Source organism: Rhizopus microsporus, assembly GCF_002708625.1.
Source record: "Rhizopus microsporus ATCC 52813 unplaced genomic scaffold scaffold_10, whole genome shotgun sequence".
Taxonomy (NCBI): domain Eukaryota; kingdom Fungi; phylum Mucoromycota; class Mucoromycetes; order Mucorales; family Rhizopodaceae; genus Rhizopus; species Rhizopus microsporus.
The window spans coordinates 802,817-825,274 of NW_019671925.1; the positions used below are offsets into that span (position 1 = coordinate 802,817).

At 36.8% G+C, this 22,458-nt stretch overlaps 7 protein-coding genes across 7 annotated transcripts; 3 read left to right on the top strand and 4 right to left on the bottom strand.

The window, feature by feature from the left end:
- Positions 1 to 89: 89 nt before the first annotated feature.
- RHIMIDRAFT_238519 (periplasmic binding protein-like I) lies at positions 90 to 3,952 on the bottom strand (the record flags this gene model as incomplete). Its single annotated transcript, XM_023608983.1, has 17 exons — positions 90 to 713; positions 763 to 1,180; positions 1,230 to 1,285; positions 1,338 to 1,620; positions 1,675 to 1,981; positions 2,026 to 2,168; positions 2,257 to 2,272; positions 2,322 to 2,345; positions 2,414 to 2,531; positions 2,591 to 2,684; positions 2,745 to 2,811; positions 2,871 to 3,016; positions 3,073 to 3,166; positions 3,234 to 3,326; positions 3,381 to 3,628; positions 3,697 to 3,790; positions 3,868 to 3,952. The coding sequence occupies 17 exons, from the start codon at positions 3,950 to 3,952 to the stop codon at positions 90 to 92; spliced, it is 2,910 nt and encodes a 969-aa protein (XP_023465572.1).
- Positions 3,953 to 5,233: 1,281 nt separating this feature from the next.
- RHIMIDRAFT_244312 (HCP-like protein) lies at positions 5,234 to 7,101 on the bottom strand (the record flags this gene model as incomplete). Its single annotated transcript, XM_023610047.1, has 5 exons — positions 5,234 to 5,369; positions 5,419 to 5,736; positions 5,788 to 5,957; positions 6,005 to 7,023; positions 7,071 to 7,101. The coding sequence occupies 5 exons, from the start codon at positions 7,099 to 7,101 to the stop codon at positions 5,234 to 5,236; spliced, it is 1,674 nt and encodes a 557-aa protein (XP_023465573.1).
- Positions 7,102 to 10,504: 3,403 nt separating this feature from the next.
- Positions 10,505 to 11,440, top strand: RHIMIDRAFT_181384 (uncharacterized protein; the record flags this gene model as incomplete). Its single annotated transcript, XM_023605789.1, has 2 exons — positions 10,505 to 10,813; positions 10,865 to 11,440. Coding segments are annotated over 2 exons (885 nt in total), but the record flags the coding sequence as incomplete, so codon positions are not given.
- Positions 11,441 to 11,904: 464 nt separating this feature from the next.
- Positions 11,905 to 12,481, bottom strand: RHIMIDRAFT_238523 (DUF1168-domain-containing protein; the record flags this gene model as incomplete). The annotated part of the gene is made up of 3 exons (XM_023608984.1): positions 11,905 to 12,075; positions 12,140 to 12,240; positions 12,292 to 12,481. 3 exons carry the CDS (start codon positions 12,479 to 12,481, stop codon positions 11,905 to 11,907), a joined length of 462 nt encoding a protein of 153 aa, XP_023465575.1.
- A 1,065-nt stretch (positions 12,482 to 13,546) lies between these two features.
- RHIMIDRAFT_203873 (DNA replication factor C, large subunit) lies at positions 13,547 to 16,187 on the top strand (the record flags this gene model as incomplete). Its single annotated transcript, XM_023606719.1, has 10 exons — positions 13,547 to 13,695; positions 13,743 to 14,009; positions 14,060 to 14,435; positions 14,491 to 14,693; positions 14,748 to 14,795; positions 14,851 to 14,988; positions 15,038 to 15,185; positions 15,236 to 15,489; positions 15,547 to 15,846; positions 15,899 to 16,187. The coding sequence occupies 10 exons, from the start codon at positions 13,547 to 13,549 to the stop codon at positions 16,185 to 16,187; spliced, it is 2,172 nt and encodes a 723-aa protein (XP_023465576.1).
- A 2,068-nt stretch (positions 16,188 to 18,255) lies between these two features.
- RHIMIDRAFT_244317 (uncharacterized protein) lies at positions 18,256 to 18,735 on the bottom strand (the record flags this gene model as incomplete). The annotated part of the gene is made up of 1 exon (XM_023610048.1): positions 18,256 to 18,735. The coding sequence occupies one exon, from the start codon at positions 18,733 to 18,735 to the stop codon at positions 18,256 to 18,258; it is 480 nt and encodes a 159-aa protein (XP_023465577.1).
- A 1,984-nt stretch (positions 18,736 to 20,719) lies between these two features.
- Positions 20,720 to 22,332, top strand: RHIMIDRAFT_256696 (RabGAP/TBC). The gene is made up of 6 exons (XM_023611231.1): positions 20,720 to 21,132; positions 21,186 to 21,254; positions 21,318 to 21,412; positions 21,464 to 21,657; positions 21,705 to 21,846; positions 21,900 to 22,332. The coding sequence occupies exons 1-6, from the start codon at positions 20,955 to 20,957 to the stop codon at positions 22,080 to 22,082; spliced, it is 861 nt and encodes a 286-aa protein (XP_023465578.1). The 5' UTR covers positions 20,720 to 20,954; the 3' UTR covers positions 22,083 to 22,332.
- The last annotated feature ends 126 nt before the right edge of the window (positions 22,333 to 22,458 follow it).

Genomic DNA, 22,458 nt, shown 5'->3' on the forward strand with positions numbered 1-22,458 from the left:
AACATTTAAAAAGAAGTCTATATTACTAATGCGTAAAAAACAAAAAAACAAAACAAAAAGTACAAACAAATATACATGAGACAATTAAATTATGGGTATCTTTGCCACGCGTTTTCATTGATCACACCAAATGAATTTTGCTGGTTAGATGGCAAGTTGCCACGACCAAAGTTTGGATTGGAGGTAGTAAATGATGTATAAGGTGAAGTAACATGAGGTGCACCAGACACGTCAAAATTACTGTTGGTAACGTAGGATGCGTACGGTGAAGTAATGCTACGTGTTCCGACGGGTCCTTGCTTTGCTGAGCGGGATAGAGAGGAGGAGGTGGGATAGGATTGAGGAATGCTAGAGTTTTGCTGAAAGCTCGGTGTTGATGAGTTATAGAGCATCTCGGATTGCATATTACCAAATGTAGCCGATTCACTCTTGGGCACTTTCACTGCAGCCCTATCAGGACTGGTTGGAGGATCATCTGGGTCGTTATTGTTATCGTCGTTGTTACGTCCTGCATTAGGAGAAATGCCTCGTTCGGTTGAAGGGTCTCGGTTGAACCAATTGACCCAACGATCTAATGATTCACGATCGTATACTTGGAATAAAAAGTACATACTTTTATCTGTGCGTACACGGAAAGTAAAGTGATTTGTGCTGCCCACCAGGGCTGGCTCACAGCTGACATAATGGTAAACAGTGGCATTCTCGCCTGATTTCTACACAAAGTAAATAAACCAAGATAGGATAACAGAGCTGAGCACTTACCTCAGAGAGAATGAAATATTTTTTAAATGGTACTAGCACCACATGCTTCAAGGTCCAAATAGAAAGAAAGTCAAATTTAGCCATCTTCTTTACAGGCAATATACCCTCATGAGCTTGTACTGTAAAGTCGTACATGTTCTTGGCTACCAAATTCAACTGGATGTTTTGATCCATAGAATTTGTAGAATGAATCGACATTTGGTTCTGACTGTCAGAATTCATGCGATAAATGTTGAATTTTTTGCTATTTTGAAGGATATGTCTAGATATGACTACGAACTTGGGAATAAATATGGTGATCAGGGTAAAGGTTGAACCAAACATGAGAGAGGCAACATAGAGGTAAAGTGAGATATCATAATAGTCATTCCCCAAGAGTAATCCAGGCACCATGACAGAAGCAGAGACAATCAAGTTACTAATACATTGTTAAATAAAAATATGATACATTTCATCAAGACACTTACTAGCTCACATAAGCAATTTGAGTAGTCTCAGACCATTTGCTACTTACATCCCTTGTCTAATAATAATAGCATATAAATACATTAGTTATTTGCAATAATGAGTCTTACCTTGAACGCAAGAAAACAGGCAGTTAAGATGAGCAGAAAGAGCCATATCAGGACAAACATCTGTGCCAGATTAAATCGTCCCCACTGACCATTCTTTGCTGTTGGATACTCACATACCCAGCAAAAGTCAGTCTCAAAGAGTTGATAGCTGACCACTTGAGCACGATACACAATATTCCAGACCGCCAGTGGCACCACTACAAAGATCTGAAAAATACCAACAAGCCGTAAGAGATAGGAGGATTTGAGCCTTGAGGTGCGGATAGTGAAGACATTTTGGTAGCTAAAACACGTGGTAAATAACAGAACATTTTTTTATATTCTATATATTTCTTACATTTTGTAAATTCTGTAATTTTTAGCAATGATGCTTCCCACAACAAAGGTAAACCCCATACAAAATAGGAACTGCCTGGAAACACAGGTTGCTGGTGTTGGCTGTCTCACAAGAAGAATGAGAGTGATATAGCACATGGATATACCAAGTAGCTGAAGATAGCAAAAGACCGGACTGGATATCATGATTGGTTTTAGATGTCTATGAAAGAAGATAAGTATGGCCATGAGTAAGCAAAAGAATAAGCCAACGCCACAGACAGTAAGAATGGCAATGCCCAAAGGAGATGTGGGAGTAGGATTCATGTCTATTGACATATTAGTCAATGAAAAAAATAAAACAATATCTTACATTGATGAATCGCAATATCTGGAGGCTTTTCTTGTGTGTTTCCAGGATAGATGATGTGGTTATTGATTGACTCATAACTGTCAAGCCTTATATTGGCATAAGGCACAGCAATGCCATTTTGTAAATAAAAAAGTCGAAAGTAGCTGTGTATATATAGTAAGGTTAGTTAGCACTGTCTCTCCGAATCTTTCTGAGTTACACGGCATATCAAATTGATACTGTATTACATACCCATTTCGTAGATCACCTACAATAAAGTTAACCACATGTTTAGACTTTACATTTATGGTCCTTACCTGTATCAGTGAATGTCAAGTCGCCTATAGTAGATGAAGTCAGTAAAAAGAGAGATCATGACGATACATAGCGGAATACTATCAAAACTTACCCGCAGGCCCAGAATAGTTAAAATTATAGAACATAGGTGTCATCGAACTCGTGTTAAATGTGTCACTAGCCAAGTCTTGCAATCCCTTTTCCCGGCCACCGGAGTACTGGTCAAGCGCCTATCAAAGCAAGAGAAATGGTTGGGTCGATCAGAAATGAAAGAAGGCTCGAAACTAACCTTATTGATACCGAGGGTGAGCAGCTCGAGACAAGAATAAGCTTGCGCAGCACCGTAATTTAAACTTGTTGTAGTCCAGTTACTCGGATCAGAGCTATATCGAAGGGCATAAATGACCAGTTGGCTATTTAGTTATGCTTTGCATATGACTTACTAATCTGACGGGACGGGCTGTTGTCGCCATTTTGCTTGAAACTCGTCAAAGGCCGGTAGCCCAGTCACTAATACACAAATGGGGATAGTTAGTAAAACATGACAATACTAAAAGCGTGTTAATTACAGTTCCAGAGTGTACTAATGTACATGAGCCCATTATAAGCCGTCACGGCATCACCATCATCATCATCCTTTATATTTTGGAGGAAATTGTTTGCTAAATCGTCAGCAACCATCCAGACCCATCCTTTGGACATGAAGCCCATTTCCCTGTGGCAAATATATTAATAAAACCTATGAGAAAACAGAGATATGTGCATATATACCTTGCTTTACGTAATACATTGACTTGCTGATAGGGCCTTGAAAATGCCAAGATGACTATACGGGAGCCTGAGCGGTTTAATTCTGTCAGTGCCTCTAAAACAAAAAGAGTTAGTGTTACCATCACACACATTGACCATCCGACTATTCATTATACACATACGCTCAATACTTTCATCCGTTGCATGAGAAAAGCGGTAAGATCGAGCATAATAAAATCCATATTGCTCTCCTCGATCATTGAGTATATCAGCAACTATAAGGATGGATTAGACCCATAAATTGCAGTCAGAATCGTCCTTTCTTTCACCTCGATCGCCTAAAGCATCGGCACTGTATAAAAGTGAAAACGTTTCCCATCCCATATTCTTCATCCAAGCGCCTAGAGCATAGGCGTGAGATGTGATGCTGCCAACCGTGCGAAAAAAGAAAGGGTAGGCATCTCTGTCTGGTAGACCAAAAGTTCCAGAGGCTGCAGAACACTGAGGTACACTAAAAAGACTAGTGATTGATGCACTGGCTCTAGTTAATCCAGGATCAGCGTCACCTATGACGGCACTTTTTAAATGTGAGTTGAAATAAGAAATAACGATCTGCATGCGCGTGTATGTGTGTATTATATTTACTCTACGTTGCTTTCAACCATTTTGAATGTTTCTATTGCGCTAAGAGAAGATTCATCTTCGTATGAATAATAACGAGTAATATTGAGTTCGACGTCTATATGAATGATCGAATATGGTGTCAGTTTTCTTTTTTCTTTTTTTTTTTTGTCTTCTTTATTTAATATATATAACCTGGAAGAATATTCTTATTTCGTACGGATTCTACTGCCATACGAATAGCCAATTCACTAGTTACGACAGCATTTCTTATGTACATATCATTTCTATTTGTAAGTGTGGATACATTTGGAAACAATAATCCAATGTTGTATATAGTTTTATTTGTAGGTGCCCTTGGTGTCAAAAAGGGTGTGCTTTTTACAGTTGGTTGAATAGTCGAGACATTCTGTATTAAAAAGAAGAAAAGGATGGATAACAAAGTGAACAAATCCATATAAAAATTCCTTTCTTTGTCCTCCCTCTTTTTTTATAGGAAAATGTTGAAAGAAAAAGAAAGATAATAGAATTAGAAGAATGGCTATAATAGTTAACGGAGTTTGTGCCTGTGCCTTATTAATTTTGATTTACGACTGATGTAACGTTGTACAACTGAAAGCGAGTATATTATACACACAAGTACAATTAAGAATAGGAATCGTTCAAACGCATTTTCTAGAGAGAAAAAAAATAGTTGGTATTTTATACCATCATAGGCCATGCCATTACTAAGTTATTGCTGGGTATCTGTGAAATAAAAAACACTTTAGATTCATTGTAATTCAATGTTACTTTTCATTCATCTATCATTCAGTTAGTTAACATTCTTTGTTGTATAAAAATATCTTTAATGTGATTCAATCATGGGTGATCTTGTCACTAAAGATCTTTTAGTATATTCAAGATATACTCGAGCTACACAATGATGTACAGAAGTTATGAAATGATCGCCCACATCCAATGTGTTGCGAGATAACGCTCGATTACTGCTATTTCATCCGTTTAGTCTAAAATGTGCTCTATAATAATGAATGTCATACTGATATCATTTAATAATAATAAAACCTATAAATACACTCTGTTTCATTCTTTATGAGTACGGCCCCCTGTGATTTTGTCAGTTGTAGTTTCAGTTGAAACTATTTTGGAAAGTCTCGGAACGGGAGGAGTAAGCTAATGTCTTATCAACCACGTAAGGCCTGAATCTAGAAACTCTTCTGAGTGCTAAATTCGTCAGCTATAAAGACAGTGTGTGTGTGAACATGTAGGAAATCGTTGGATAACTCTGGTAACATTAATACGCTTTACAATATCTCGATTCTGCATCAGAAAAACCCCGATTTGGTAATGATAAAGAACTCTAGTTAAAAATGACCTCAGTGATAATGATGTCTGAAAGAGGACATCTAGCTCGTACCCTGTCTACAGCCAGCCAGCAAAAGGGCTGCTTATTATACTTGGAGATCCTCGCACCAACTGAGTTAACGTGTGTGTGATCAATGTAACCGAAAAAAAAAGACGAGACACAAACACAAGCAAAAAGAAGGGTAAAAAAAAAAGTTTAGTAATCTGAGCAAAAATTTATTTTATTCAGCCTTTTAGCTGCCAAATGGCAACCTTTTGAAGCAGCTCTACCGAAATATTCCAATGCACGAGGATAGTCGGGAGAAATACCAATGCCATCTTCGTAATATTTACTAAAGACACAATCAAATCTCTATCCCTGTTACATCAATGGATACTTACCCTAATACATACTCGGCTTGTGCGAATCCGAGCTCAGCAGAACGCTTACACCACTTGAAGGCAATCGTTTTTTGTGATGCAAGCAGACCTGGAATTCCTTCGAGATACATTCGTGATAAGTCTAACATCGCGCCTGCATGGTTTGCCTCTGCTGCTTTCAAATAGTGTTGATAGGCCATCCAGGCATCACTCTGTTGGCCCAACATACCAATCTCGGATATCTGACCCATTAGATAGACTGCATCGGGATACCCATAGTTGGCTGACTTTTTTATGTATTCCAGTGCTTGAGAATAATTGGTGGTTATCGACGAGTCCCTTTTGAAGTGTTAATTCTATTGTTTTTCTTTACAAGATAATCAGTTTTACCTTTGAACACCGATACGTTCTAATTCATCTGCATAGATACAACCAAGGACGAATGCTGGCTCTGCGCTTACTTCGTCATTTACGTTGGCAGCTATCTTTAAATATTGTATGCCCTTTTCGATATCTGCTGGTCTTTTCAATTGTCCTCTTAGGTAAATTTTCGCCATTTTCTAATAATGAATGAATGGGTATTCTTGGTTAAACTGATTTTGCTTACATAAATCGAGAGCGTGTGATGTTCTTTAGCACCCTTTTCATAGTACATGATGGCCTTTTCGTATTTCCCACGCTTTTTATACAAGTGCGCCAACTCATAAAACGCATCCACCCATCCAGCCTTGGAAGCCTGCCGAAAACACTTAAATGCCTTGCTTTCTCTGACCTTTTCATACCCCTTGATAACACAGTCATCCGCCTGCGGACCTAGTAAATGCCATTTGCCCTTGACGAAAAGAGCTTCCGGTTGACCTTTCTTGGCTAATCTTTCAATCCAATAACCTGCCTCAGAGAGCAACCTATGTCTGGTGTCTGCAGTTTCATCCGATGAGGATGATTTAGGGTATAGCTTAACAATACGCAACAAGTATCTAGCATAAGCCATCTGAGTCTCCCTGTTTCGCGTCTTGAGGGCCATACGACGATAAAGCTTTATATTCGAACGGACTTGTACCAGACTAAAGGAGGCAATGATGCTTCCTGCATGCTTACTCATGATCTCTTTATAATACACATCGTCTTTAATGATTGAATTGTCTTGTTGCATATCTGACGCTTCATCAGGAGTTTGGGTTATGGTGACAGGAAGAGCGGCAAGAATGGAGCCTGTTGAAATTCGGCTGATACTTTGTCGCTGGACAACGGATCGTTTTGTAGTGGACGTGCTCCATGGGCTTGGGATAACTGAAGACATAGGGGATGGTTGAAAGTAGTTTTCGGAAACAGAAAACAGTTGGGCTGGAACGGAGGATGCTGGTGAATCAGGTGTGCTATGATCCAATGAAGGTAGGCTCAGATCAGGTTCAATCTGTTCTTTGGACTGCTTGTGACGCATAGGTAAGGGCTCAAATGGTTTTTCTACGTGTTGCGGCAAACCAGGGTTACAGTAGGATACCTTCCAGCCTTCATTCACCCACAGCTGTTGTTCACAGTAGATGGTGACCAATGCGTCTTGAAAGAGATCAAATTGTGATTGTTGATCCACTGGTATCTTTGGCAATGGCTTTTTCTTTTTAAACTCTAATTGATACGTATTAGCTTATATTTTCAAAGATGAATGAGTCTACCCTTGATCTGAGGTGAGGGTTCAGCTGACATATGCACAAGAATGATAAAGAAGTCAAAAAAAGAAAAAAAAAGAGAGACTTTTATTATAGTTAGCAAATAAATGTTGCTATAAAAAGAAAATGAGAGAATAAAGATGCAGATTTTCGTGTTGTATCGCTTGCCTTGTTTGGAAGTGCATAAAACATCTTTCCAAAAAGATATTTATAGGGTATACACATGTATATATAGATATATTATTGATGATTGTAGCCGCATTGGTAATAGCATTGCTCGCAGACGCGATGAGGACGAGAGGCAAGTGAAGACAAGGGCTCCAATGGGCCATTAGGGTCTTGTAAGATGTCAGATGAGTTCAGATACACTTTCCAAGGTGAGCACTTGTCACAAATAATTTGGCCACACTTTCTGCAGTGATGTCGTCTTACCAACAAGCCAAACTTTCTTTCACAAATTCTGCAAGCTCTGGCCTGTTCGTCTGATTCCCAGATATTCATATTGATTGAATCTGATACTTCTGAAGCAGCAGTCGAGGACCATGGGTTGGTATCGATAATTTCTTGATAGTTTAATTCTCTGTCTTCTTTAGGGTTGTCCATAGGTGTAGTCAAGTTTGCAATTCTTGCGTTTAGTTTTTCAATTTGTGTCATATAAGACTTTACTAAAATAGAAGACTGGTGCTTTCTAAATTCATTATCGTCATCTAACAGAACGAAAAGTCAATAAAAGGTTACTCTGTTATTTGCGACTTACTTTGTATAGCATTGGATAGAATGTCAACTGCTTGCTGATATTTTTGAATATTCTCTTTTAATATCTGTTCAATATCTGTTCTATCCGTTTCGAGTATATCCGAATTGACGGATTGAACAATCTGTTCTGCTTGCATCAAATAATCAGGCTGTTGAACCTGTTCCTCCTCTTCCTCTTCTTCTTCTTCGTCAACAGCAAATGTCATGTTTTCGCCACGATGAATTCCATTATTCAGATCCATGCGACGTTTCATTACTCTGACCCATCTTCTACGTCTTACCCAGTTGTAGCCACTCGTGGGTGCTACAGGTGTCCAAAGCGCATCGTCGTCATCAAACGAGCGAGCATATTGCCAACCAGACGTTGGATCCACACGAGGGTTACTGTAATCGATCTGCCAGTCTGTTAACCAGAACCAGTTGGACAAGGAAGATGTACGGTGACTGTTTGTGTTTGTTTCGGGTAGTGTTACCATATCCTTTGTCATTGGTTCGCCTGTAGGATGAAGTGACCAAGGGCCTCGGATATCATTTTTGGTCAGATAGTTTTCACTAAACTGTGGACGTGATAGACCAAGTAAAGAGGTGGCCCTTTGATTTTCATGCAGGATGACAATCACAGTAACATGGTATTCAAGAAGATCATATGTAGCGCCAAACATAGAAGCACGTTTATTACTCGGGTTCAACATGCCTACACATCGTGTTAATTCTTTCTCCCTGCAAATTATAAGTGAATATTACCTTCCGTATGTTGAATGGCCCACCACTTACGACCCGCTTTTTCGAGCATCTCACAGATATAGGATTCACCAGCAGCCGCACTTACATCATAAGCCGCTTCACCAAAGTTATTCTTGATGAGGGGGTTCGCATGTGCCTCATCCAATAGGTATTCAACAATAGACATGTAGCCTTTAGAAGCAGCGTTGACTATAGACAGGTTATAATCAATTTCCTTTTTTTTTTTGACAAGAGCAAAACATATAAAACTTACTTAGGGGCGTATGACCCATTTTGCTTCTTGCATCCACTTTAGCCTTTCTTTCGACCAATAAACGTACGATTCTGAAATAACCTCTTGAACAAGCATTATGTAACGCAGTCCAGCCATCTTTATCTTTTTGGTGAATATTAGCATTACTGTCAAGCAAGTAATGCACAACATGATAATGACCGTTATAGGCTGCTTTGAGTAAAGCCGTCTATTATAATAAAGAAGTTAACAAGAAAACATGCTTGTCTGTTGCATATTACGTACTTCTCCTTCCTTATCGACCGAATCAACTCTGACGGCGTACTCTTCTACTAAACATTGCACTATTTTTAAATGACCGCGAGATGCAGCAAAGTGTAAACATGTCAAGCCAGTGGCTGGATGAGGATCATTGACAGCTTTGAGTTGGTCAGGAACAATTTGTAAAAACTGCTTAAGCAAAGCCAAATTGCCAGACAAGGCCACGGATCGAATAGTTTTGTGTACCTGAGATTTATTATGCTTCACCATGTTATGATGGTGAGTGATGGGTGGTGTTGGGATAACAATAGGCAGTTTAATATATTTATTATGTGAGTATCCATAATATTTGTGCGTCTCTCCAGGAATAGCTGGAGTGCAGAAGTCAATAACCGCCACCATGAAAAAATAAAGGAGAAAGATGGATGAGAAAAAAAAAACAGAAAAGAGAGATAATTACGACTATGAACTCCGAACAACAACATTTTCAAATGCAACTTTTCTTTATTATTTTTATTTTTCTTCTCTTTTTTTTCTTTATAAATTATGTTGACCAAGACTAATGATGTCCTTTCTACTCCTCCACCTGAACAGGTTGAGGATATAAGAAAGCAATATGAAAATATGACTTATGATGAAATGTCACAACGTATAGCAGAAAGCTATAAGCAGCTATCAGAACTTTTAGGTAACAGAATCAGCTTACCTTCGACCATCAGTACATCTACAACCTTAGATGACACTACGATTGACGATTGTTATGACGAAAGCATTATAGAGCGTACAGATATAGACGATGCTACTAAAAAACAAAAATGCACCAAGCTATTCCTAAAGTCTGCCTCCAGTGGGGACCTTGAAAAGATGCAAAAATATCTAGAGACAATGAAGCCCTTTATTGACATTAATGCAAAAGATGAAGATGGAACAACTCCATTGATTTATGCAGCATGCTTTGGCAAATACGAAATTGCTCAAGCTTTATTACAAGCAGGAGCAAAAGTGGATAGTCAAGATTCACGTAAGGAGAAAAAAGGAGTGCCACTTTTTTCTTTGTTTTCTAATACTTTCTCCTTGCTTAGATGGTTGGACTGCCCTGATGTGGGCAACAACAAATAATCATGAAGCCCTTGTTAAACTCTTGATTGAACATGGTGCATCATCACAAACAAGATCAGCTAAAGGGAGAACGGTGTTCGATTTTGTAAAGAGCGAAAATTCAAACAAAATTGCAGATATTTTGGCCAATAATCCGAGAGATAGTATATCATCTACTGCTTCAAGCGTATTGGGTCTTACAGCAGTCGAAAGTATTACGTCGGCTGTATCAAAAGATCACTATTATCCTTATGAAGAAAACTATGAATCACTATTGAATTTTGATAACGAAAACAGGCCTAAACTAATTGAGGAATACTTGACAACTAATGAACAAAAGCATAAAGAAGGTCAAGAAGAAGAACAAGAGGAGGAAGAAGAAGAAGAAGAAGAAGAAGATCTGGAAGTAAAGGATGCCGAGTTCGATTGGGATAATTGTATGCCAGACCAAATGTTTGTATTCGCAGCAGACGACCTTCCTTATATCCTTGATACTGTTATCTCCAACTTGACATTACCAGTCCGTAATGTTCAAGAGATATTTTTACCAGCCAATGTTGTATTCCTTAGTGCCAGATTTGCCCATTATTATTCAAGTTTAGAACTAGCAGAGCAGTTGTTGGAAGGTGCCCTGGATCGTATTAGTAAAATCATCAAGGTATTTCTTTTACAGTTAAGCAAAAACGTGAAGATTAACACCTTCACGTAGAGTAATACAGATAATGTGCATATATTATCTTATTGGATGACAAATATTACTCGATTATTATTCTATTTAAAAAAGGATACAGGCCTTGTCGTCACCACAGCCAATTATCAATTAAAAATATCAGAGCTGATATCAGAGACCTACAATTATATGGTTCATGATACAGAAAAAAGATTACACGAAGTACTAGAATTAGCCATGTTAGAATACGATCCTATAAAGACAGAAGAGGTCAATTTCACAGATGATTACTGGCAAAGACTATTCAAAAGAAGATCAACAACAGTTGAAATGCAACGTAATAGCAGTAGTTATAGCAATGCTACAGAAACCAATAGCAAAGTTATCATTTCACCACAGTCTATTACCAGCTTATTATCATGTACTTTATATGTACTACAGTCATATGAAATCCATTCGGCCATAATCATCCAGGCACTAGCACAATTCTTTCACTTCATTTCATGCGAGTTATTCAACCAAATGCTCACACAAAAGAAATACTTGTGTAGATCAAAAGCAATACAGGTCAGAATGAACCTATCTGTATTAGAGGAATGGATTAGAAATAACAATTTACCATCCAACTTGTTGTCTTATCTAAAGCCTTCTATTCAGCTCGTTCAGCTCTTACAGTGTATCACTCAATTAGACACTTTACAAGCCATGAGCACATTCGATGCTTTAAACCCATTACAGATTAGAAGATGTATTATGAATTATCGTTATGAAACCAATGAACAAAAGATATCAGATGAGATACAATTAGCTGTTGGACATAGAAAAACATTGGAAAAGATTAGACCTACATCCATGATTGAGCAACACCAACACCAAGAAGAAGAAGAGGAACAAGAAACAAAAGACTCTAAATTTATGCTACCCTTCTTTGTACCAACTGCTACTCAACTATCTGCTCTATATGAAAAAATATCACCTGTTATACCTCAAGATTGGATGGAAAGATTGGACAAGACATCCTCTATGCTATGATAAGCTTTATATAATATAATATATATAAAATATGTACATTTCTTTATTTATGCCCTTTCCTTTTCTTCTTCTTTCTCTTTCTTTTCTTCTATGTTATTGCTCTTTTCTTGTTTTTTCTTATTACGCCTTTGACGTTTTGCTCTCTTTTTTGCTGTACGTTCTTCATCTTCTTCACGTAAACGTGCTAATCTTTCTTGATATTCTCTTTGTTCCTTTTCCTATTATCGTTTATTATATCAATGTTTTTAATTTCTTTATTAAAATATATAATTTATTATTTACCTGCTTTTCTTGATCCTCCATAAACTTTAAGCGCGCATACTCCCTTCTTCTTTGTGCTCTGTACACATGAAAGTCACCACTACCAGCACCAGCACTTGAACCTGTTTATTGTTACATTTTATATTGCTCTTCTCCTTTTTTTTTTCTCTTACCTGACACATTGCGAACAAAGTCTTTGGGAGGCGGAACTGGATTCTTATCCGTGGGTGGAGGTGTTGGAATCTGTACAGGTTTGTCTATTCTTTCAAATAGTTTTTCTAATTCTTTTTGTTGTTTCTGTGCAGGTGTTAGATTATGTTTATTTTTGCCATTGCTTGGCTTTTCATTAATTTCTGTTGACATGATTTAAAAAAGAATATCTTGCTGACGGGTTCAAATGAGGGGATTTTTTAAATTCAATTGGCGGTTTTGTGACGGTGACGGAATTGCATAGAATAATATATCTAGCTTTTCTTTGTTGCAGCTTCACAAGTCAAAAAAGAAATAAATGTACGTGTCTGTTGTCCAATCAATTTTCATATTCAAGACCAATTTTACCCAGTCTTTATGCTGTCACGATATTCAAGTTCGCATTTTTTTTTTATCGAGACGCGAAGGGTTGCCTTCTTTTTTTTTGCTTTTCAAAAAAAAAAAATGGGTATTGAAAAATACTTTTTACAAAAGGTTCGATTGCTTTCATAGTGTTTTCATTGCTTTGCTTATGTCTTGTAAATAGTCTGTTCCAAAAAAGCATAGTAAAAAGGGTATTTACCAAAAAGCTGTATGTTTTATTCACCTTCAACTAACTCAAATAGACCAAAATAACGATGGTAACGACAATGACGATGACAGTGACTTGTAAGAGTACAAGGAAAATAAATAAAACCGAGTTAACCATGTAAAAAGTCAACGACCTATAGTTCCTAAACATGCTGCCGAAAAACAAAAAGTAGAAGAAAGGTAATATATCAAATCAAAAGACCCTAATTAATGATTTATTATAGTAAGCCAGTTGATCCAGTAGCATTCTTTGCTTCTTCTTCTTCAAGCAAATCCAAAGGTAAAGCTACTACCAAGGCAGCTCCTAAAAGAAAGAAAGCTGTCGTGGAAGTGAGTGATGATGATTATGAACCTGAAGTTGAAGAAGATAAGCATGAGCGAAAACCTCCAGCTGCCAAAAGAGCAAGACACGCGCCATCACCCAGTCTTACACCAGAGCCAGCGCCTGTTATAGAGGAAAGGCCAAAATTTGAAAAGGCGGAGAAGGCAGAAAAGAACGAGGAAAAGAAAGCAGAGAAGAAGGAGGAAAAGAAGGCAGAGAAGAAGATAGAAAAGAAGGAGGAAGTAAAGAAAGATGAACAGAAAGGAGAAGACATAAAAGAGGAAAAGAAAGAGGAAAAACCGAAAAAGAAAGGTTTCTATCAAATGATGAATCGCGAAGGTCCAAAGGCACTTGGTACTCGACCAGAACCTGTAGGTGCACCCAATTGCTTAAACAATATGACTTTTGTTATATCTGGTGAATTTGAAACGCTGACCAAAGAGCAAATAAGAGATATTGTTATGCGCTACGGAGGGTAAGAACGGATCAACAACAAAATGCTTTTTAATGACACATATATAGTCGTGTAACAAGTGCAGTCAGTGGCAAGACAACCTATTTGCTGCGTGGTCGAGATGCAGGCGAATCTAAATTAGCAAAGGCTAAACAAATTGGCACTAAAGTATTAGATGAGGATGGATTTTATCAGCTTGTAGAGTCTTCTTCACCAAAGGAAATCAAACAACCCAATATTTCTTCTAAACCAGCAAAAGAAGCTGACAAAAAAGTGGCACCGACGAAAGCATTGTCAGGTTCAGTAGATACTAAAGGCAAACAGCCCGAAGCAAAGTACGCTACACTGTTTATCCTATACACATTTGTTTAATCATTTATCATAGAGTAACTGGCGTGACCACTGAAACAAGCTTATGGACGGACAAATACAGACCCAAGACCATTCAAGACATTATTGGTAACAAGGAAATGGTGAAGCGTATCAACGACTGGCTTGCCAATTATGATAGTCATAAGAAGGCAACCTCTTCACAAGTGGCTGGTGACTCTGATATCCATTCCTATCGTGCTGTCTTGATTAGTGGACCGCCTGGTATCGGCAAGACTACCACAGCCCACGTCGTAGCAGAAACAAATGGCTACGAAGCTTTAGAATTCAATGCAAGCGACGTACGTAATAAAAAAATTCTCGAGCAAAACTTGTCAGAGATGATGGACAACAGAACCATGACCGAGTTCTTTCAAGCGGGCAAACCAAAGGTAATTATAGGCATGTGAGACCATATATTGTATCGCTGATATATTTATGCTACAGGCAGCAACAAAGCCCAAGGGAAAAAAAGTTGTCTTGATTATGGATGAAGTTGATGGCATGTCTGCTGGTGACAGAGGAGGTGCTGCTGAACTAGCTGCAATGATTAGAAAGGCAAAGATACCAATTATTTGTATCTGTAACGATGTCAGGTCACCCAAGGTTGGCCCATTGTTAAGAGTTTGCTTTGATGCGAGATTTAAACGGTATGGACTTTTTTTATTTTTTTATCTAGACATTGTAAAGTAATATGATCATAGAACACCTGCAAATCAAATTCGACCTAAACTTATGTCAATTGCGTTCAAGTAAGTCTAAGAAGAGCGTCCAATAGAGTAAAACTGATCATATCAATATATATAGAGAAAAGCTTGATATCAATCCCAATGCTATTGAAGAGCTGGTGTCTACAACACAAAACGATATTCGACAAATTATCAACATCTTATCTACCTATCGCTTAAACAATACAAGTATGGGCTATGATGATGCTAAAAGAATGTAAGCTTACGGACAATGTACTGAGTGTATCATGATTAATTTGTTATAGTGGCAAGACAAACCAAAAGAATACCATTCTTAATCCATTTGAAATTCCTGGTGAGCTCTTGGCTTCTGGTAATTGGAGACAAAAGACACTGAATGAAAAATATGAAATTTATTTCCATGACTACAGTCTCTCTCCCTTGATGTTTTATGTAAGCCCAGAGAACAATGATTGATTCAAATACTAAAAAGTCATTTGCAGGAAAATTATTGTAAAGTAAAGCCTCAAAAGGCGTCACTCATGTCCACCACAGGCAATGCCAAGGAAATTGCTTGTAATGAAATGGAGTTGATTGCAAAGGCTGCTGAAGCTATAGCAGATGGTGACCTAGTAGATAGCATGATCCATGGATCCTCTCAGCAATATTCATTAATGCCTGTTCAATCCATTTTCTCTTGTGTACGGCCAGCCTATTATATGGAAGGATACATGCAGACAAGAACGGGCTTTCCTTCGTAAGTGTATATAAAGAATACTTTGGAAAAAGTAACTTAGCTTTTTTTTCTTGGTAGTTGGCTTGGTAATAATTCAAAGGCAGCTAAGTACTCGAGACTGTTAAGCGATCTTCAGACTCGTATGCGTGTAAAGGCATCAGGAGATCGATCCGAAATAAGACTGAACTACTTGACGACATTGAATGAGCGTATCTTTGGCAACGTTGCTCAAGAGAATTACGAGGAAGCTATAGAATATATGGATAACTACTATCTTGATCGAGAAAACTTGGAAACATTGAGTGATCTGGTATGTACGACTACAAAGTCACCATTAGTAGCGCTTCCTGCAAAGACAAAGACTGCATTTACAAGAAAGTGAGTTGTTACTTTTTATTCTGTGGTTATTGAAACTGACTTTTATGTAAAGGTATAACTCAGTTAGCCATCCCGTCTTGTTCCAGCCTGGTAGTGTACCTATCAAGAAAGCAATTGCTACACCAACTGAAGATATGACGGATACTTTGGTTGAAGAGGACACAGACTACGTTGAAGATACGCCAGAAGAAGAAGACAGTAGCTTAGATGCTGATATTTCAGATAGCAAGTATATAAAAGAATCTAAAAAGAGAAAGAATGGTAGTTCACAATCAAGTCAAAGCAAGAAGGCGTCTAGTTCGCAATCAAGCCAAACTAAGAGGGCAAAAAGTAAGAAATAAATATAATAATAATGAACGTCTGTGTATCCCACAATACAGCGTAAATATCACGCTTGGCTTCATTCTCCACATATTCTCTCGATGGCGTTGCCGCCTGCTTAAACTGCCTTTTTAATGCTTGTTTCAAAGAGGAAAAAGCGTATATCTCTATCAAATACTTTCATAAACAGTATATGAAATCCATATATGCTATAGAATCGAGCTGAGAGAAATGCTTATAAAAAACATTGTAAAGAAACAGAGCGCTTTGGGAGCTTTAAGGCGCTCCTCTATTGTTACACTGTCCCCATTTGTTCCGACTTGTAATTTGAATGAGCGCGCAACCATCTCAGTCATTTTAGGTTAAAATCTTGTAACTGTCTCTTTTTTTTCATTCTATTTCGTTCTTGACACAAACATGTTGAGGTTACTTATTCTGACAACATGTTCACTACTATCTTTATATACTGTATATTAAGAAAGAAATTTGAAAAAAGATGGTTTTATTTTAATAAAAAATACACCATAGGCTATTGTTATAACACTTTGCTTTGATACACCACAAAGGATGTAATGATGATACAATTAGTTGCAAAAATAATTATAACATTTCTAAAGGCTCATTTTCTTACACTGGGCAAAGCTCCCATTAAAACCTAAATTTGATCAACCGGAATACTATGGGTTTGGACGTAAGAAAAAAAAATAGAGAAAGAGAAAAGAATAGTAACTTTAACGAGATATTTCAGATAATAGGGTCAGGAATTTTAAAATTCAAACATCTGATAATGTGATGATTGGTAATGATATCATTATCAAGTGAACATCAAACTCACGCATAAGTCCATAAAGGTGCATGGCATATCTTACCTACAGAGTATTACGAGAAATATGCGTTGCGAGAAAGAGAGGGTGATCTAGGTACCATCTTTGACGACGCGCTTAAAGAACATGACACGTTTGTTTATTTCCATGGTAACGCGCTTCATCGAGCATCGCCATGGAGAGTAGAATTTTACAAGGTATGGCTTACAAGCACTTTTGTTTTATTATTACTGACATGTATACTTATCGTAAATTAGTCATTATCATCCAAGTTTAGTCGATCCAATATTATCGCAATTGATTATAGAGGCTTTGGAGATTCAGGTAAAGAAAGGAAAGGAAAGAGAAAGCATCAATAATTTTTTCTTTTTTAATAGAATCAACGCCTAGTGAGACAGGATTGCGACTCGATGCACAAGCTGTCTTACGCTGGTTGAATGATAGAAAAGGTATATATTTATAAAATCATTAACGTTTGGCTTGTTTAAATAATATTTGGTCTATTTATGTAGTGGCTAATAATCATATATCACTTATTGGGCATTCCTTGGGAACAGGTGTAGCCACAACATTGGCATATGATATGTCAAAAGCTGGTAAGAGTAATAACTAAAGTAAAGAAAAAGAAACTAAGGGGAATTACAAAAGGACAACCACCCAAGGCTCTTATTCTACAAGCAGGATATACATCTATTTCAACACTTGTATTTGAATATAATATCATACCTTATTTATCATTATTAACACCCTTGACATATAATCCTAAATTGCAAGGTAAAGTAGTAATGTCATCTGCTTGATTTGAAAATATAAACTTTAAAACTAGATTGGGCTGTGTCAAAATTAAATCACAGATTCGACTCGCTGTCCAGAATTCGCGTAAGAAATATACCTTAAAAAATAGAATACTTCCTAATCCTTCCGCGCGTGTAGCATGTATCATCACCTATTCTTATCCTATTTGGATCCAAAGATTGGGAAATTCCAGTTTTGAATTCACACAAGCTATTTCATCGAGCTATTCTAGGAGAAAGAGAGTTTGAGGATCTAGAAAAATTTGTCAACAAGACGATAACGCGTACGATTATTCCTGATGAAGCCACGATTTATAAGCATCCTCAAAAGATTCATATGGTAGAGGTTCACCATGCGGATCATAACAACTGTAAGTCCAAAGGTACACGCACATACACATATAACATATTTTTTCTTTACTAGTGGGTTATTTTGATATGACGTATCAAGCAATTCATGATTTAATAAATTAGTTTTTTTTATTTATACTTTGTGTTAATGCCCTATGCGCCTCAGCCAGCTGATCTTCCAACGCACGTATCCTTTCCTCTAATGATTGGTCTTTGGATTCTAATCCAGATTTTTCTGATTCCAATACGGCTACACGAGTTGTTAGAGTTTGATTTTCTGACTCTAAATCAGCTACTCTTTTTTCTAATGTTTCCATCTTTAACATCTTCTTTAACCTTGATCGACGAGCAGCATCTGTATTCTTTTGTCTCTTGAGGGCTATTTCATCTTCGCTTGCGTCAGAAGGTCTCTTTGAATTGAGGGATATATAGTTTGTGTTTGCAGTATGAATAGGGCGTGGAGCAATGCGAGGTAGTTTAGATGTATAAATAGCAGTGGATAATTCAGAAAGTAGCCAATCATCAATCATGGCAGGGGTAATGGTATCTTGAGCATCAATGGTCGTATATTGTTTAAGCAAGTCTTGGATGTCTGTCATTTTGATAAATAAGAATGGTTTACAAGATCGATTCAAGAGTGAAAGAGAGAGAAAGGGGAGTGTTTAATAAAAAGCATTTAAATGTTGTAAGGATATTTAATAGCAACGATTGTAAACCATTCTTGGAAAAAGAAAAAGAAAAAGACGAAAAGAGCTTTTTTATAGTTTGATAAGGTCTAAACACAGATTAACTTTGATTGGTTACGATAATCTACTGTGCACATGATCACGTAACAAAATCTTATCTCGGAGAACAAGTACCACCCAGATTAGCCTCTTTTGTTAAACTCATGATTATTTGATGGCGTATAAAAGTGAAGCGATTGTGACTGCGAATAATCTTTTTCTCAAATTGACACTTTCGTAGTTATTTCTCTTTTTCTATGCATTTGTTCTACATTGCTTGAATATAGTTTGCTTGGACAAAATATATTCAATTGCTTTAATAAACCAAGATTGTTAATGAGATGGCTTTCTACACTTGTAATACAATCAACACGCCATCTATTGGGTGATTGGAAAAACTTGTACTACAAAGGGGTTGCATATAAATAGTGACTTTTTATTTTTCACTAGTAAATTGAATGAATAAATTTATCTCTTCTTTTTTCTCTTCACTTTTTTTTGTTTAAGCCTTGCCATTTCCAATCAACAATTAGTTGATTACATTTATAATATATCAATGCGACCACTTATTATTGAATACGAAGTATCGATTAAAAAGAATAAAGACCAGAGTTAACCAGACTTAAAGACATAAGCCGATTGACTTTATTAAGGACAAGCATTTATACTAAATGTGGGACATTCTTCAACTGAGATCATAAAGCTTTCCATAGAGGCTTATCAATGACAATTTGGGGCAAAGAGAGGGAGTTGGGACAAATTGAGTGCATTTGATAAGACAATGATCCCTAATAACAATGATGGATCAGAGTCATTGGATATGCGTACCTTAAAATCCAGTTCCTGGTAATTAGCTTAAATAATGACCCGCACAGTTGTTTCAAAGTAACAAGCTAAAATCGAATAATTGCCAGTTATTGTCTCATATGTAGTTAATAGTTGATCCACTAAATATGAATACAACACTCAAAAGAAAGTATAATAGACCGAAGGCTAGATATGAAAACAGTATTTTACCTGATCGATAACAGCAGCAACAAGCAACCTGCCGAGATCGAGTCTATCGAGATCAAAAGCGTTGCAGATGATAGATCAACAAAGATCAACAAAGACCACTCAACTGAATAAGAACACCAGGGTGAAAAAAAAGCATCCTATGCTCTTTATGTCGTCACAATGTATCGCACTTGGATTTCCCAGTTGCGATACTATGCTTGGATGTCGTTGGTAAATCTTTAATTCATACTTTTGTAGCTTCTCAAATAATCTTTAGACATTTTCGTACAGGCCTTACGAGGGAGACGATATACATGCTAAGGCCACGTAATTCTACTATTTCTGTAAAGAAGATATCTGCCTTCTTTTTGATGAATTGGACATTGGTGGCTACTTAAATGGTTCAACGCTTAATCAGCTCCTGAATTATATGAGTATTACAGTGAAGACTGCCAGCGATGTGAATGTTGTGGGATATTTTTGTTGTAGTCGCGAGAACAAACAAAAAGTACAATGGGCCCTTTATGTTTCTTTTGTTTGGAAGAATAAAGATGAAGATATTAAAAATGATAATTGCACTTATTATATGGATTTGTAATTGCCATTGTTATTGATATGTAGACACTACTTATTGACTTTTATTCAACGTAGAATGTGACACGTTGCATCCAGAAGATACAAACGGGAGCGAAGATCTAGATCCCATCATGTCGAACCGTTGTCTTTTTCAGGAAACACATTCTACATGCTAAAACAAGGAGCGATGCTTTATTTTTGTGCGTCCAATTGGATCATTAAATAAAAGGTTGTGTTTAAACACTAATATGCTCATCATTATTGTAAGTCTCTAATCTTTTGCTGTGGTCATTAAAATGTCCGAAATGGGTCACATGACAGCTGTGTATTGTATGCATAATGCAACCATTCTTGTCTTTTTTTTAATTTGATTGTTGTATAATATAAAGCAAAACAGAGGAGACAGAAAGAAGAGTTGCAAATAAAATGCATGACATATTAATGGGTGTTCATAAATCTGTTGGTAAATATCAAGCAACTTTTTAGTTTAACAAGATTAATCAAATGAAACAGCAAAGAACATGCTTCGAATCCAACAGATTGAAAATATATTAAAAGCAATTGCCAATAGAGATTTAGATCAATTAAAGTCATTGTCAAGGCAACCTGGAGGCTTTGTTCATGATTGTCTAAGAAAGATTGTTTGGCCGATATTACTTCATACTCAACATGGGAATTATGTTGTCGAAAAGGGCAGTGGTGAGTTTACTGTTCAATAATAAGCAAGTTTCCCCCTTATGATGTGTCATTAGAAAAAGATTTGGCTGATCCGGTACAGATTGCAAAGGATGTAGAGAGATCGCTCTATTATTATCCTCGAGGTAAACAGTTCAAAAATAGAGCATGTTGATGAAAACTGACAATCACTAAAAGAATACAAAAAGATATGTCACCTGTGCTAAAAGAACAAAAACAACAAGAACTTCATTGTATGATTGTCGAAATACTTTGGAGAAACCCGAATTTGAAATATTATCAAGTAAGTGAGGAACAAAGTACTGATGAGCATTACATACTTATTTATAATAAGGGATTTCACGATATCTGTACTTGTTTTCTACTTGTCCTTGGTAAAAAGGCAGCTATACCTGCTGCTGAAAATGTTGCTTTGTTCTTTCTAAGGGATGCCATGATGGACTCATTTGAGCCAGTATCCAAACAGCTTCGATTAATGAGTTCATTAATAGAATATGAGGATGTAGAATTAACAACCTTTTTAGAAAGGTAACATATAATAATGAATATGACAAGAAACTAATACAGGTATACAGATGTAATATCATGCCTTATTATGCACTCAGCTGGATCTTGACTTGGTTTAGTCATGATTTTGAGCGATATGAAAAGATTGTGAGGTTATTTGATTTGTTTATATCAAGTGAAGCTATTATGCCTGTTTATGTAGCAAGTGCAGTAATGTGTGAATGCTGATATCTTTAGCTTGTATTGATTTACACGCTTTATAGATTATTTTATATAGAAGAGATGAAATATTAAAAGCAGATAGAGACATTGTGCATTCACTTATCACTCGTATACCACAAGATATTGATATCGAATCCATCATTCAAAGGGCAATTCAGCTACAAGAAAAATATACTGTATTACAATTGCAGAAGCAGAGTGGAATATGGTTACATGAAGAGTAAAGAATGATAACCAAGCAATAGTACAATAATAATAACAATAGCATGTTTAGATCTGTTATAAATACTTGGCATAAGGATTGGGGTACTTTAAAGTGGGGAGATGTTCCTGATCATTTACAAGCAAGTAAATATCCAAGCTCTCAAGCAAATAAAGAAGAATGGGAAGATGAAATGTTAACAGAATGGACAAAGAGAAGGAGAACATCTATTATAGATGATCAAGATTTGTTCTAGTCACTATTTATTAAATAAAAAAAAAAAAAAAAAACCTATTGTTGGCCTACAAATACTTTTAGTTTTCTCTTCCTAAAAGATGATCACACATTGCTCTTTATAGTATGTACATGCCGCATATAAACCGTTCAATTTTTGAATT

Bases quoted from the DNA above. Each gene is read 5' to 3' on its own strand.
- RHIMIDRAFT_256696 (XM_023611231.1), top strand. From the start codon at position 20,955: ATGCTTCGAATCCAACAGATTGAAAATATATTAAAAGCAATTGCCAAT. The intron at 21,658-21,704 runs GTAACATATAAT...ACAGGTATACAG, and splicing joins TTAACAACCTTTTTAGAAAG to ATGTAATATCATGCCTTATT. The intron at 21,847-21,899 runs GTAATGTGTGAA...CACGCTTTATAG, and splicing joins CTGTTTATGTAGCAAGTGCA to ATTATTTTATATAGAAGAGA.